Here is a 15,013-nt window from a genome sequence, read left to right on the forward strand (position 1 = left end):
CTCTGAAACATATTCATGAACTAAAATTAAAAAAACATACAAGACTTACAAAGGACAGAGGCTCCTGACTTGGGACAGGCGCAAAAATGCGGCGGGGTTAAACATGTTTTGTGTGATCTCAACCCTCCTTATATACCTCTAGCCAATGTAGAATAAACAAACACATAGCAATACGCACAGTAAAACTTAATCTAAAAGAAGTCCGAGTCCGAATGTCTTCCTACGGACTGTTACCTTTTGAACAAGCATGCTAAAAATGTTTAAAAACGGCTTGGTGTTTTGGTCTTGTATAAAGCAGGGTTTATATTCATATAACATTAATTTGTTCTCATGCTGAACATGCTTTGACTTTGTCGCTTGACTTTAAACAGTTAATCATCATCATCGTCATCATACAATGTAGATGAGTACCCAATATCTTGTGTTCCTATTTTTTATTATGTAACCTGAATAGTCCAGTCGTCATATTCCGCGCACTGCAATAACTCCCTTAAGGAAAACCAATAGTGGATAGAGGGCGCTGAATTGAATATAATTCGAATTATATCACAATTTATATTACATGTACTTCAAGTTTCATCTTTTTTCTGGTGATTATAAATACCAGCTAATATTACTGACAATAACCTATCAATCTCAGAAAATTAGTGACGCGACGGGTGTTTCAATCCATATAGAAACTGCTTGCCTTTCGGAGTATCTGAAGTTCGTCCCGGTTTTGTTAATGCATATATGCATGCTGCTAAATCTTTAGTTTTTAGTTTTCTGCTTTATTTACATTTTAGTCTTTCTTTTGACAGTAGAGTTGTTTGTCTATCTTCTACTTATGTTTTATTACACCTCCATTCCCCTCCATCCCCCCGGCCCCCTGCATTCATAAAACAAGCATTTTTCGTCTGTTTATGCTCGAAACCATGTTCTCTAAATATTTCAAGATCAAATATGTAAAAGCATCATATAGAATGTTGCAGCTTATTATGATACAAACTGCGATTCTGACAAATGATACAAATGAAAACAAATAAAAAAAAACACTACTTTATACATTTAGTATCTAACAATTTTAAGCAGAAAAAACCTCGATCATATCACTTCGTATGTGAACATATTAAGTACAAATGAATATGTAATTAAAAGTCTAGTTGTGTCTCGAACACTCGACCTGTTTTTAAGTTTTTAGCCCTGAATAACAATTCAGTACCACCGAAAACAAGTGTTTCTTCTATTTCCAACGTTTCTCCATCTTTGAGCTTCGGCAAATCTACGATTAAATTACCCAGACGTTGACAAGTCGGATCGGTAACGTATCTTGGACTCGGATCAGTTGAAGTGTAGATCGCACATTCAAGAGTCCTCTCATTCGGATTCAATGCTTGGAAGATCTGCGAGGAGGTATGGCCGTCCTCAACTTTATCGTCGATAGTTGCAAATTTAAAGAAAACATCTTTACAACGATCGGTTCCGCCCATTCGGATTTTCTTTGTTTCCGGATGAATATCCGGATCCCATTCCGGCCAGCTTTGAATCCCATACGTTTTCGTCAAAATTCGCTTCGTTATTTTCTTCTTCTGGTGACCAAATAACACAGCTCCTTTTAAAACAGCCAATCCAGATTCATCCGGAATAATTATTTTTCTGTCTGCACCAAACTTATTTCTGACAGCCATTTGAACAAGCTCGCATTCAGAAAAACCGCCAACCATGATCACATTTTTTAGATCATATAGTTCTGGTTTTTCAAATATTTTACGGAGATGCTGTATCAACTTATCTATTGTAGATTTAAAAAGGTCCCTGAAAATTTCGGCCTTTATATGTAACCTTTGAACTTCAACTGATACGAAGTCTTTGTATTTTGTTGTCTTAATGTGTGAGCTTATGCCACCTCTTAATTTCTTGATTAAGTCCATTAATGTCACTGACATCTGCATAACAATGTCCCTGTTATCGTCTCCTTTTGATTTGACTGATCTTTTCTTGATTTCAAATTCATGCAAGAGATGGAAATAGTCTTCTAAATCTTCTTCTTTCAACCCATCAATTACATCCGCGCCAAATAAATCTTTCATAAAGTCTAGAAATGCTTGGTCTACGGCAGTGCCTCCCCAGGGGCCGCCGCTAGGAGGTATCACTTCTTCTAATGTTTCGTCTCTTTGACGCTGATGAACTGTAATATCAACTGTACCACCTACAAGGAGATTAAAAAAATATTTATTACGTTTTTGTTAGATGTATTTTCTATTAGTATCCATCTGACGAGTTAAGCCTTTTTCAACTGATTTTAATAGTTTGTTCTTATATTGTACTGTTTCCTCACTGTTCCAGGTTTAGGGGAGGATTGGGATCCTGCTATCATGTTTAACTCCGCCACATTGTGTATGTAGTATGTGCCTGTCCCAAGCCAGGAGCCTGTAATTCGGTGGTTGTCGGTTGTTGTTGTGTTACATATTTGTTTTTCGTTCCTTTTTGTAAACTTTAAATGGGCCGATGATTTTCTATGTTCAACATTAAATTGTTTCACATTTGTAATTTGGTAATATTTTATAGCTGACTAAACGGTGCGGGCTTTGCTAATAGTTGAAGGCCGTACGGTGACCTATATCTGTTTATTTCTGTATCATTTTGTCTCATGTGGAGAGTTGTCTCATTGGCAATCATATCATATCTTCTTTTTTAAATATGCTACTATATAGATATAGGAAGATGTGGTGTGAGTGCCAATGAGACAACTCTCTATCCAAATAACAATTTATAAAAGTAAACCATTATAGGTCAATGTACGGCCTTCAACACGGAGCATTGGCTCACACCGAACAAAAAGCTACTATACTTCAGATTTCCTATTACATGTATTAATAAATCTGAAATAATTGTGGTTGTTTGTTTATCTTTGATCGTCATCAGCCGTATGGATGTACTTATAAATGCATGTGAGGTTTAGGAATACTTGTCAGATGATCAGAATCCTTGGTTTTTTTTCATAAGAAACATGGTAAACTATTTTGACCCATTACACCCACTTTTCTTTTCACAAAAAAGTCATTATCAAAATTTAAGTAAATGCAAGCTTTTCTTCCCTACGATCTGAGACCCAAATAATGGCTATGCTATATACATGTACAAGGTAAAAGTCCAAATCAGCCGGCCATTTTTCTGGCTAAAAGTGACAATTTTGAACTCTAGATTTTTAATTCCATGTAAGTACATCCTTAAAGAAAATGGAAGCGAGTAAGAAAACAATTATACCTTGACCTTAACCTACCTCCAAGGTCAATGACCATGAACTTCATTCCAGGTTTGATTGTTTGAAGAAACTTGTTCTGTTTTTTGTCAACGTCTAGCCTCAGTTCATGACAGTATATAGATGCCGCCTCAGGTTCCAATGCTAAGGTCAACTGGTCTTTGGCTATACCGGCCTGAATTTTAAAGTTAATGTTCGTTAGGTTTAAACCAATTATGAAATTAATAATCGTTTCTCTTATATATTCTACATGAAGATTTGAAAAGAAAAATATCCCTTAAATGACACTAGAAAGGGTTTTTTTCTTCCTTAATTTTTCTATCGTCTTCATCAGCATTGATTTATTTGTTGAATAATGGAGAACATGTTGTAAATAAAGGAAATCAAAAACATCTTGTTCATATAATTATGAAGCTACAAAATGTACAATGATGTCTCCCTTTTAAAGAAATATAAAAAAAATAGGAAATCCTTGTCTGGCATACGAACTATGACCCTGCTATCTGACTTACATTCATATCATTTAAGAACAAATCAATCTAATTTAAGAACAAATCAATCTAATTTAAGAACAAATCAATCTAATTTAAGAACAAATCAATCTAATTTAAGAACAAATCAATCTAATTTAAGAACAAATTAATCTAATTTAAGAACAAATCAATCTAATTTAAGAACAAATCAATCTAATTTAAGAACAAATCAATCTAAAATCGGATATTTATGTTTAAAAAATATATATGTACTGATCATTTCTTATTTGTAAAAAAATAGGTCTAAAGAAATAAAATATATTACTTTACTTAAGGAGAAAAGGGGAAAACATCCAATAAGATTTTTTTCTTTGTAGAAATAAACAAATTGCCTATCGATAAAGTAACCGTTGCTTTTTTCTATTATAATTACTAATTAACCTTTTCAGCAGCTTTTCTCATAAAGAACTTTGCTTGGTCAGCCCATATAGCCGGTACTGTCAATACATATTGTACGTCCTCCTCTTTCGTTGATAAAAATCTGCTTTGCAATTTCTTTATAACTTCTTCTTTCAAATATTTGATAGACATACAAAATACATCTAGTGCCTTCATTTTCTTGCCACACTCCTCCTCAATTTCTGTATCTAGTGATAATCTCTGAAATGTATAATGCACTTTCATATATCCAAAATATTAACCAAGTTAATATGTACTCTTATTAAACATCAATCAATCAATCATCTTTCCATTTTTAATATATAAATCAGAATAATTATACATCCACGAACTTTAGAATGAAACTTACCGAACTTGTATTAACCATGTGAAACATGACAGATGCTACTGGTGGAGCGAGATCTGCTTTTCTTTTCAGAGCATCTGTCATAATATCATATTTTAGGTGGGGTTTGTGTTGCTAAGTCTTTGGTTATTATTCATTAATTTATCTTAATAACTTGCTTGTATTTAAGTTGTGTTTTTGTCATGACATTGCCATTTTTTCTTCGGCTTATAATGAGCTTTGGATGTTCCAGAGGTATCGTTTACCTCGAGTTTTTTGGTATTATGAATATAATCTGATTGAATTAAAGACTCTTTGTCCACGATTTTGATTTCAGTTTGGACTTGCCCTTCAACACGCATGATCGGATATTACATTGAATTTCCTATTCTGAACGAATTTAGCTGTAGTTTTACACCCAACATGTCAATAGCACGCTACACCTTTAAGTTAGCAAAATATATCCTAAAAAGTAAAATCACAAATATATCAAACTCCGAGGAAATTTCACACGGAAAGTCCCTTATCAAATGGTAAAATCAAAAGCTCAAACACATCAAATGAATGAATAACAACTGTCATACTCCTGACTTGGTACAGGCATTTTCGTATGTAGAAAATGGTGGATTAAACCTTGTTTTATAGCCAGCTTAATCTCTCATTTAAAGTTCACGTTCTGGAACAAGCCAAGCAGTTCGTCAAATAAGTGTACACAGCCTATAGATAAAGGAAGCTGTGGTATGAGTGTCAATGAGACAGCATAGTATGTTATATGTAAAAATCTAGGCTGAAATAAATAAAAATCATTGATAGACACAGTTATATAGTTCACGTTCACGGGATGTTGGCGTGTAAAAAATGTCGCATACCAACCTCGTTGTGTAAGGTCATCTTGAAACGTCGAAAATAGTAAAATTCGTCCATTGATTCATCTGGGATGATATCCTGTATGTATTTATTATCGGCCTCATATCCAAATGCTTTAAACTTTTGTTGTTTGTCCAGCAGCACAGTCGTTGGTGTCTTGCTTGAGGTTAAATCAGAACTTTTCCAATCGCACGTGTACACCGCTATTTGGTCGTCTCTTGTTGAAAAAGCAAAGCCAGAATAAGTTGTCCCAAAGTCGATTGCCGCCACAAAAAGCTTCGTAACATCCATCTGTTTGTCTAAACACAACAAAGATTGTTTTAATATTTTATACTTGTAAAGAAACACTAAACATTAAAACCTGAATACAATAATTTTAATAACGAACAAATGATTAAAAAAATAATCATTACGTCATGAGTTATGGATAATTGGTCGGTTAACGTCCAGTGGCAAATATTTCATGCATAATTTAAGGACTAAATATTTTGAATTTTATTGGTGTATAAGGTTAATTGAAAATTTATTGTATTCATGTATTTAGTCAGTTATTGCTTTACCCTAATGGATGTTATTTTGCCATACAGGTTAAATCAAATACTTTAATGTTAATTTTAATTTTAATGTGCGTATTGTTATGCGTTTACTTTTCTACATTGGCTAGAGGTATAGGGGAGGGTTGAGATCTCACAAACATGTTTAACCCCGCCGCATTTTTGCGCCTGTCCCAAGTCAGGAGCCTCTGGCCTTTGTTAGTCTTGTATTATTTTAATTTTAGTTTCTTGTGTACAATTTGGAAATTAGTATCGCGTTCATTATCACTGAACTAGTATATATTTGTTTAGGGGCCAGTTGAAGGACGCCTCCGGGTGCGGGAATTTCTCGCTACATTGAAGACCTGTTGGTGACCTTCTGCTGTTGTTTTTTTTTTCTATGGTCGGGTTATTGTCTCTTTGGCACATTCCCCATTTCCATTCTCAATTTTATTGTAATCATAGATAGGCAGAGCGATGCAGGAAACCACAAATGGTATTACAATTTAGCAATATAACCCAAATTAAAAAAAAACTATAGTATTGGTTTTCGGAACTTTAATCTTGTCATTTGAAACGACGACCAAACTTTAGAAGTGTCTTTTTTTTTCAATTATGTATTTTACATTATCAATATGCGAGTTTCGAGTTTCAAATGATCTACCGTCACACTAAATACAGTGTATCCAATCTGCAGCACGTGCAGCTTTTACCATAGCGGTGACGGTAAAAAAAAAGTGTTCCGAATAAAAATCAAAATAACAAAAAATAAAAAAAATCTTAATGTCGTTACTAAACTGGTTGAAGACGAGTTCTTTAAAAACAACAAATGCTAATCGATAAAATAGTTCATTGACCAAAAATATAATAATTATTTATAATTAATTTAAACAAAATCATGAAGCGACTTTTCTATGGAAGTCTTTAATGTATTAAAGGCAATTCATGATTTTCATTTATCTTTAATAAAAGTATGAAATTATGATTTTTTTGGTATTGTTTGAAAATATTTTTTTCGTGTTTCTTTTTCTGATTATGATCAGCATTGTCTGGTTGTATGCTAGCCGTGTTCCATTGATTCTAGTGCGGTAGGCCGTGGGTTCGAACCCCGGTAGGTCAAACCAATGACTTGAAAATTGGTAGAATAATGTGTCCAGGAAGGTTGACATGTTTTCCAGCGGAATGTTTACAGGACTGAGTTCAATATCGTAGCAGCTACGTAGTTGCTACAAAGCTGCTATCAATATCTATGTAGCAGCTAGTCTATAGCTACACGTTCAATAGTCATAATCTACGTAGCAGCTACGATATTCAACGCAACCCTGGTAACTTGTGACATTAGTACGTCAAAAATATAGTTAAGTAACAATGTTGGTCTAGTCTTCTCTGTACCTATTCGTTTGAAAACCTGGGAACGGGCTACAATAGGTGATGACAGGCTTTGTGGGCTTGCCATGCTCCATGTGCATAGGAATGATACAGTTGACAAAGAACGTGTGTTGAAGCTTTTCGATAGTACAGGTCACAGGAGAATCGGAAAGTTTTGGTTGACCAACAGAGATTAACTTTAATATTGAAACTTGTTTTGTTACTTACTAGGCTGGCTAAAAAAAAAAGCTCTTTCTGTTATATATATTTTTTTTTTCATTTTTTTTTATTATAAATACATTGACCTCTCCCATAGTAATGCTGAAATAAGCTTCTCCCGTTTCAGGCACCCGAACCACCCAAAAAAGTATTTTCGCCTCGCTTCGCCTCGCTTCGCTCGGCTGAAAAAAAGGCGACTTGCCTCACTTCATTTGGAGCTGCACGACGGCCTTGATTACACGTGAAATTATTGACTCTATATATTCTGACTGGACATTTGTTGCAGTAAATTCTATAATACGTAAATAAGACTCCTGAAACCAACTTGTTCTAATCAGAATGAAATACCTTAAAGTTTGATGTCTATCAAGTAACAGTTTATAGTATTGTCATTCTACACAAAACATCGACTGCAAAATTCAGGAAAATGTTCAATAAGGTACATTTGTCACGTTGTTGTACTACTTCGGCATTGACTGAGCTGTAAAATATATATGTCATCAAATTAAGATTGAGCAACATCTTATTTACTTTTAACATTATATTTTATAAGGTTAATAGCTGTCAGTTAACTGCGAGTACTCTCAAATCTGTTAACTGTCTTTTTGTTGTTGGGATGTACAAGTACCCGGCCACGTCCACTTGTATTTTTGTCCATCTGATGAGTTAAGCCTTTTTCAACTGATTTTTGTCGACTTAAGTCGAAAAAGCGAGACATAGCGATCCTACATTCCGTCAGCGTCGCTGTCGGTGTCGTCGGCGGCGTCCACAAATATTCACTCTGTGGTTAAAATTTTTGAAATTTTAATAATTTTCTTAAACTATCCTGGAATTATACCAAACGTGGACAGAGGCTTGTTTATGTTCATAAAATAGTATCCAGAAGTAAATTTTGTAAAAATAAAATTCCAGTTTTTCCATATTTAATTAAAAATAGACTTAGTTTTTCTGCCAGGAACCATTACATTCACTCTGTGTTTAAAGTTTTTAAAATTTTAATAACTTTCTTAAACTATCCTGGAATTCTACCAAATTTGGACAGAAACTTGTTTATGATCAGAAGATAGTATTCAAAAGAAAATTTTGTAAAAATAAAATTTCATTTTTTCAGTATTTTATTTATAAATGAACGTAGTTTTTTCTGCCAGGAAACATTACATTCACTCTGTTGTTAAAGTTTTTAAAATTTTAATAACTTGCTTAAACTATCCTGGATTTGTACCAAACCTGGACAGAAGCTTGTTTATGATCATAAGCTAGTATCCAGAAGTAAATTTTGAAAAAATAAAATTCCCAATTTTTCTGCATTTTACTTATAAATGGACTTAGTTTTTCTTCCAGTTAACATTACATATATACAGTCTGCCGTTAAAGTTTTTAAAACATTTTTAAGATTCTTTTTAACTATCCTGGATTTTTACCAAACTATGACAGAAGCTTCTGAAAACCAAAAGAGTATCGAGAGGAATATATTTTTATTGATTTTTTTCATCATTTTGTAGAGTGTGTGATTAACAGCAAAAGTAAGCGAGACACTGGGTTCCGCCGAACCCTTACAAATTTTTCTTATGTTGTACTGTTATACCACTGTCCCAGGTAAGGGGAGGGTTGGAATCCCGCTAACATGTTTAATCCCGCCACATTATGTATGTATGTGCCTGTCCCAAGTCAGGAGCTTGTAATTCAGTGGTTGTCGTTTGTTTATATGTGTTAAATATTTGTTTTTCTTTCATTTTTTTTTTAAGAAATAAGGCCCGTGTTAGTAAATTTTCTCGTTTGATTTTTTTTACATTGTCTTTTCGGGGCCTTTTATAGCTAACTATGCGGTATGGGCTATGCTCTTGTAGAAGGCCTTACGGTGACCTCTAGTTGTTAATTTCTATGTCATTTTGGTCTCTTGTTGAGAGTTGTCTCATTGGCAATCATACCACATCTTCTTTTTAAATTAAACTTGTTCGAAGGTGCCAAACTTCCTATATAATAATAATAATAATAATAATAATATTTTATTCAATAAAATATCAAGCATATTTATAATTACAATACACAAAATATACGATACATAGACAATACTAACACATAATATGGTAAAATATACTGGCATTTTATGAGTGCAGTATCCTTAAGTGTATAAAACAATTTGCATATATATACATATATTATCCTAACCTTGAAGTGGTATAACGGCACAACACAAGAACAAACTTTGCAAAACAAATATAAGAGACAATCACTCAAAATAAACATGCTACAAAGTTCTGAGAACAGGTACATACATTGAATAGGGGGGAGGTAAATATGTTTGACGGTGCTATGTCTATTTACATTCTATAATGAAATTAAATCTTTAGTCGTTAACCTTTGTCGGGGGTAATACCAGGGGTTAATACCATGAATACCATGCATGTAGACCTCGTACGTCCTTTGGTTGTCAAGTGTTGTCTCATTGGATGATACCCATCATTGACGTTCGTTCTTACTCCACTCATGATCATTATATATATAGAAAAATAATTCTATATTCCTTGTGAAGCTTTAGTGTTCCAGGGGATTTAAGACGTGCACGAACTAATTTAACAAAACGAAATTTTGCGTTGCATGGTTTAATGTATTACTTAAAAGAAAACACATTACATATTACTCTCAGAGATTTCTTCTATTTGACCGGTTAAAAGTCAATTATAAGTGCAAGATATATATGATAATGAGGATAATTATCATGAATATAAAATGATAAATTGCAGTACACACCTGAATTATTTCTGTTGCACAATCGTCCTTTTCATTTTCAGCTCGGAGGAAGTAAAATAGAAACACCGATTATAAATAGATTGCAAGCACGTTTAAAGGGAAATAATCCAATTGAAAAAATGTACTAAAATCGCCTTGAAGAATCTTTAATGCTATTTTTATCTCCAGATTTTTATATGCATTTGTTAAAAAAAACCAATTTAATTTCATTTTGCCTAAACATCACTTAAATTTTATTTATTTAACGATTACATAATAAAAGGGTGAATTAGGGTGAATTTATTGTAGGGTCTCAAAATTCGGTTTTAGATGCACATGCAGGCACTTGTCTCAGAAAAAAAATTCCTATATAAAGGTATGTAGGAGAAAAAAATCTGAGACCGACGAGTGCCTGTGTTTAGATGCAGCAAAAAATGGGGGAGGGGATTCTCAACATTGGATTTTGTGTGCATACCCCATTCTTATTCTATGAATTTCATACTCAGCGTTAAACATGCAATCAAAATTCAATTTGTATTGAATAAGAGTGATTTAATGTATTCAAATGTAGTTAACATTTTATTATTAGATGTATATATATGTCTATTTAGTAATATGTGATATTGTGCATCTGGACACTGATGTCTATTAATTAATATGTCAAAAACTGTATACATATATCCTAGAAGCTGTACGTACAGTACTTGCTTTTGGAATAAAGTATTATTATTAGAAATCTAGAAAAAAAGTTACGACCAATAATTTTCTATTAAAAATTATAACTAAGTTGTACTGTTGCAGATTTCAACCACATCCGCATTTGCTTGTATATTGAAGTTAAATAAAAATCACATTCCACATATGTATTTCATTGCAAAATTGTCTGAAATGAATTTCCAGTGATGCGTCTGTATACATAATACATACCTTTATATAGAAAAAGACCATATCGTGCACCTTGTAATAAGTATTTATGTATTGTTTATATAGAAGCGTAGAAGTTATGCTAGATTTATAAATACATGAAAGCTGCATATACGATTACAATTTAATAGAAATTAATGTTTAAAATAATACCTAGTTAAACATCGGATACATTATGATCCTTTATGTGTTAGTTACTATGGGACTCAAAGGAAAGGGTTCATTCTAAGGTTGAATCAGGGATGTTAGTCCCGCCCCCACCCCTAAAGTCCCCCTTATGTAAAAAAAAATGGTTGGTTATTGAAGTAATCACTTAAGCATGACTGAAGCGCCCCCTTCTTACTACTTGTTTGGCTTTATAAATATTTTGATATGAGCGTCACTGATGAGTCTTATGTAGACGAAACGCGCGTCTGGCGTACTACATTATAATCCTGGTACTTTTGATAACTAATTAGGCAGTCAGTGGGCCACTATTTATGAACATTTCTGGATCTGTCAATGTAGTTCATATATAATATTACCTTTTTTACAAGTAAGATTGTAATACATGTATGCTGTAATTTATCTGATGAACTATTTATTGACCTTTAAATGTATGTCAGGCTGAGATCTCAGGTTTAACAAAGCCGATTGAATCAATAAATCTCTTCCTATGAACACGGGTTTCATTTCAATCGGATGTTGAAATATTTTATAATTCATTTATAAAATAAGATGCATAACGGAATTGCTATTTGAAAACATTGAGAATGGAAATAAAATATATGTCAAAGAAATAACAACCCGACCAAAGAGCAAATAATAGCCGAAGGCAACCAAGAGGTCTTCATCATCGCCAGTATATGGTATTGAATGTTACAGCCGATTGCATTGAGTGTGTAGGTAAAGGTGGTATCTTTGGTTAGCTTTCTTTCTAGCTGAACCGTGAAGTCATTATAATGTCAGGTATACTACCATCCTTTCGAAGCAGTATAGGCCTTCAGATAGATAGATTGGTTATCTGTCGGACTAGTCTACTCTCAAAGGAGGGTGGTTTACCTTACTTAATAATGATTTCACGGTGGTTCAGCTAGCAAGCAAGCAAGAAGATATTACCTTTACCTACGCTCTTAATACAATCGGCTGTAAATGTATTTATATTTTGAAATTAAGTATCTCTCTTAGTCCTCTGTTTGTGAACATGTGTGTTCATTGATGCCCTTTTTTTTCTCACCTCATGATCCATTTGATAAATGTTTCTTCCCAACGAACAGTTGTGTTCCATTCTCTCTGCTTCTTGAACCTTATTGGAACTCAACAGTCATGTCAGACATCAAGTTTGAACCTATGGTGCTAAAAAAATGTTACAAGTAAACCTTAATTATTTCCAATCCGTGGTAACTCATGAATTTCTCGTGGTTTGTAATGGATCACCAGTTGCTAGATACAAAAACGGAGGGTACAGAGGGCATGTACTACCCCTTGTAAAGGAAACATTTATATATGATAACTAGTCATTTAATGTTTTGGATAAATAATCAATTTCGAGAAGTACGCCTCCTTTTAAATCCTAGCCTGGATCCGCCCCCGGTTACAAAACGCATAGTGACTTGTCGTATCATAATTTTGAAACGAAAAAGAAAAAAATTATTAGCATTCCTTTAATGGTAGATGTACTGGTCCCTTGTCCCATTTAATCGTTCTGTGACTTAACAGTATTTGTGATGATGAATCTGACTCGAGATCATTTCTGCAGAGTACTAAAAACAAATACTAAATTTAAATACTTAGTCTAGAATGTTCATTTGACGAACACTTGTTACATGAATGAAGAAAAATACAACTTTGCGTAGGCTGAATTTTAGTTCATTCATTGGTATATAGTCGGATACATCGTCACCGGAAATTTTCTATAAACAATAACAAATACATGTTATTGTACATGTATGAAGTGTTTCCTTATCCGGTTTGGCTGTTACGATGCGTGGGTATACTGAAAAACAATAGACCCGCACCAATTGTGTTAAAATCTTGTAATATATAACAGTATGGCTTTATTTTTTGAATTAATTATTAATTTTAACCTTGTACAAAAATTCGGCTAATGAGTTTTTAACACCATTCACCAGTCATGAAAAATGAAAAAAAAAATGAGAGAAAAAAAATAGTGAGTAGAGCTTATTTGAGGAAAAAAGAGTTTTGTCTATTTTAAAACCGCATTTCTTCAAAATAAACATTATATGTCCATTCTATAGAGAAAAAATACTATAAGAATGAAATTTAAGGATTTTAAAAACAAATTGTGAGTAAATGCCTCAACAGTTTTCAATTTCAGGCACTTTGATGAAAAAAAACATGACAAGGAAGAGAAAAGGACAAAAGTATATAAAACAAATGCACAGACAAACGCCTTCTCAAAAGTTCCCTTATTCTATACGTCTGTCAACCCTGGATATAGTATGTTAAGATGTGGCGCGTTATTCTTGTTACTCAGTATACGCTTTTATTTGTTTAAATTTATATTATACTTATTTCGTGACTCAGTCTAAATATATGAAGTTTATTCAACATGGTCATGTAAGTTTCCATTATCTTATGCTTTATATTATCACATATACAATATGTATACTGCCTTAATACAAATTTAGTTACATTTATGTGTTTATCAGAAATATTATCTACACGTTTTTGTGTCTCATTGTATAACCATTCTATCTTAAATGTAAACATAATATCTTCTGATTGTTTGTGTTGATCGGCTGATGTCATATCAACGCGTTTCTTATCATTTTTTTTTTAAATCTTGCCAATTGTCGAAACCATGAAATGTAAAGTAAAATGTTGTGCATTGACCCATTGTTGATTACAACTACTATATTTGGACTCTTGTGAATAGTTGTCTCGTTGGCAAGCATAGTTTTCTTTTTAATTATAACTAACTTCGTAGATGGGGATGATACGCTTTTGAGACAAAAATAGCATTATAACGACACAGTTTTTATACCGCATTTTGACAATAAAATTGAGAATGAAAATGGGGAAAACTCCGAATTATACACAAGAAACTAAAACTAAAAATCATACAAGACTAACAAAGGCCAGAAGCTCCTGACTTGGGACAGGCGCAAAAAAGGGGCGGGGTTAAACATGTATCAATGTAATTTCAGTAATGATCGAGGCCAAACAAAATTTCTTTTGTTAATTTGATTTGTTGAATTTCTGACTCATTGTCAACTAGCTTTTATTCATAGCTAATGATCAGCAAACTTTATTGGTTTTCAACATAAACAAATGCTTTGCATCTTTAAAAGATCTCAATTTCCCTCTAATTATGAGGATGAACTTCTCTATCTTGTATCTCAAGTTCAAAACATAACAAAGTGTTCACATACTTCCGATTGCACTCGCTTGACACAGACTTGATTTTAACAATAAAATCACAAGTATGTTAGGAGTTTACTTTTTTTATTAGGTTGTCTGTAACTTTCTACCATTAATACACATTTTAAATACATTTAAAGGCTAAAAGCAACACAAATTGATCATACGCCGGTTCTGATATGTGGGTTGCAATACTACATTTTTGTACATGCAAGTTTTGTGAAAGTAGCAATCTTGTTAGGAACACTTGACAAGATTCGTCCATTTTTTTTTCTCTCACCACTTTCTCATGAAGAGAGAGAGAATATGAGGGTCTATTTTTCTTTTCTTCCCCCACTTTTTCTGAGAAGAGGTGGACTTTTGTAACTTATGTGTATTGGTGTATTTGCATTAATATCAAACTATTATGTTGAAATCGATTAAAACTTGATTGAACTCATATATATTTCAGGTGCTAACTTTATTCTACTGTGAATCTCTAATCATACAGAAATGGACGATCAAAAAAGGA

The 15,013-nt window shown here is 33.1% G+C and overlaps 1 protein-coding gene across 2 annotated transcripts; it reads right to left on the reverse strand.

Annotated features, from left to right (window-relative positions):
• Positions 1–1,024: 1,024 nt before the first annotated feature.
• Positions 1,025–12,181, reverse strand: LOC139486228 (heat shock 70 kDa protein 12A-like). 2 transcript variants are annotated; one of them, XM_071271016.1, is made up of 6 exons: positions 10,237–12,181; positions 7,834–7,966; positions 5,372–5,664; positions 4,156–4,374; positions 3,263–3,416; positions 1,025–2,188 (listed from the first exon to the last, which is right to left on the reverse strand). In XM_071271016.1, exons 3-6 carry the CDS (start codon positions 5,654–5,656, stop codon positions 1,131–1,133), a joined length of 1,716 nt encoding a protein of 571 aa, XP_071127117.1. In that variant the 5' UTR covers positions 5,657–5,664; positions 7,834–7,966; positions 10,237–12,181; the 3' UTR covers positions 1,025–1,130. The 2 variants fall into 2 exon arrangements, with proteins under 2 accessions (XP_071127117.1, XP_071127118.1); XM_071271017.1 differs by lacking the exon at positions 7,834–7,966 and having other exon boundaries at positions 10,237–10,315.
• Positions 12,182–15,013: the final 2,832 nt, after the last annotated feature.

This window comes from Mytilus edulis, chromosome 8, assembly GCF_963676685.1.
Source record: "Mytilus edulis chromosome 8, xbMytEdul2.2, whole genome shotgun sequence".
In the NCBI taxonomy this organism is placed as follows: domain Eukaryota; kingdom Metazoa; phylum Mollusca; class Bivalvia; order Mytilida; family Mytilidae; genus Mytilus; species Mytilus edulis.

Coding starts and splice junctions, on each gene's coding strand:
- LOC139486228 (XM_071271016.1), bottom strand. CDS start 5,656: ATGGATGTTACGAAGCTTTTTGTGGCGGCAATCGACTTTGGGACAACT. Junction 4,375..5,371: donor AGATGACCTTACACAACGAG/GTTGGTATGCGA, acceptor TATACATTTCAG/AGATTATCACTAGATACAGA. Junction 3,417..4,155: donor TGAGAAAAGCTGCTGAAAAG/GTTAATTAGTAA, acceptor TTTAAAATTCAG/GCCGGTATAGCCAAAGACCA.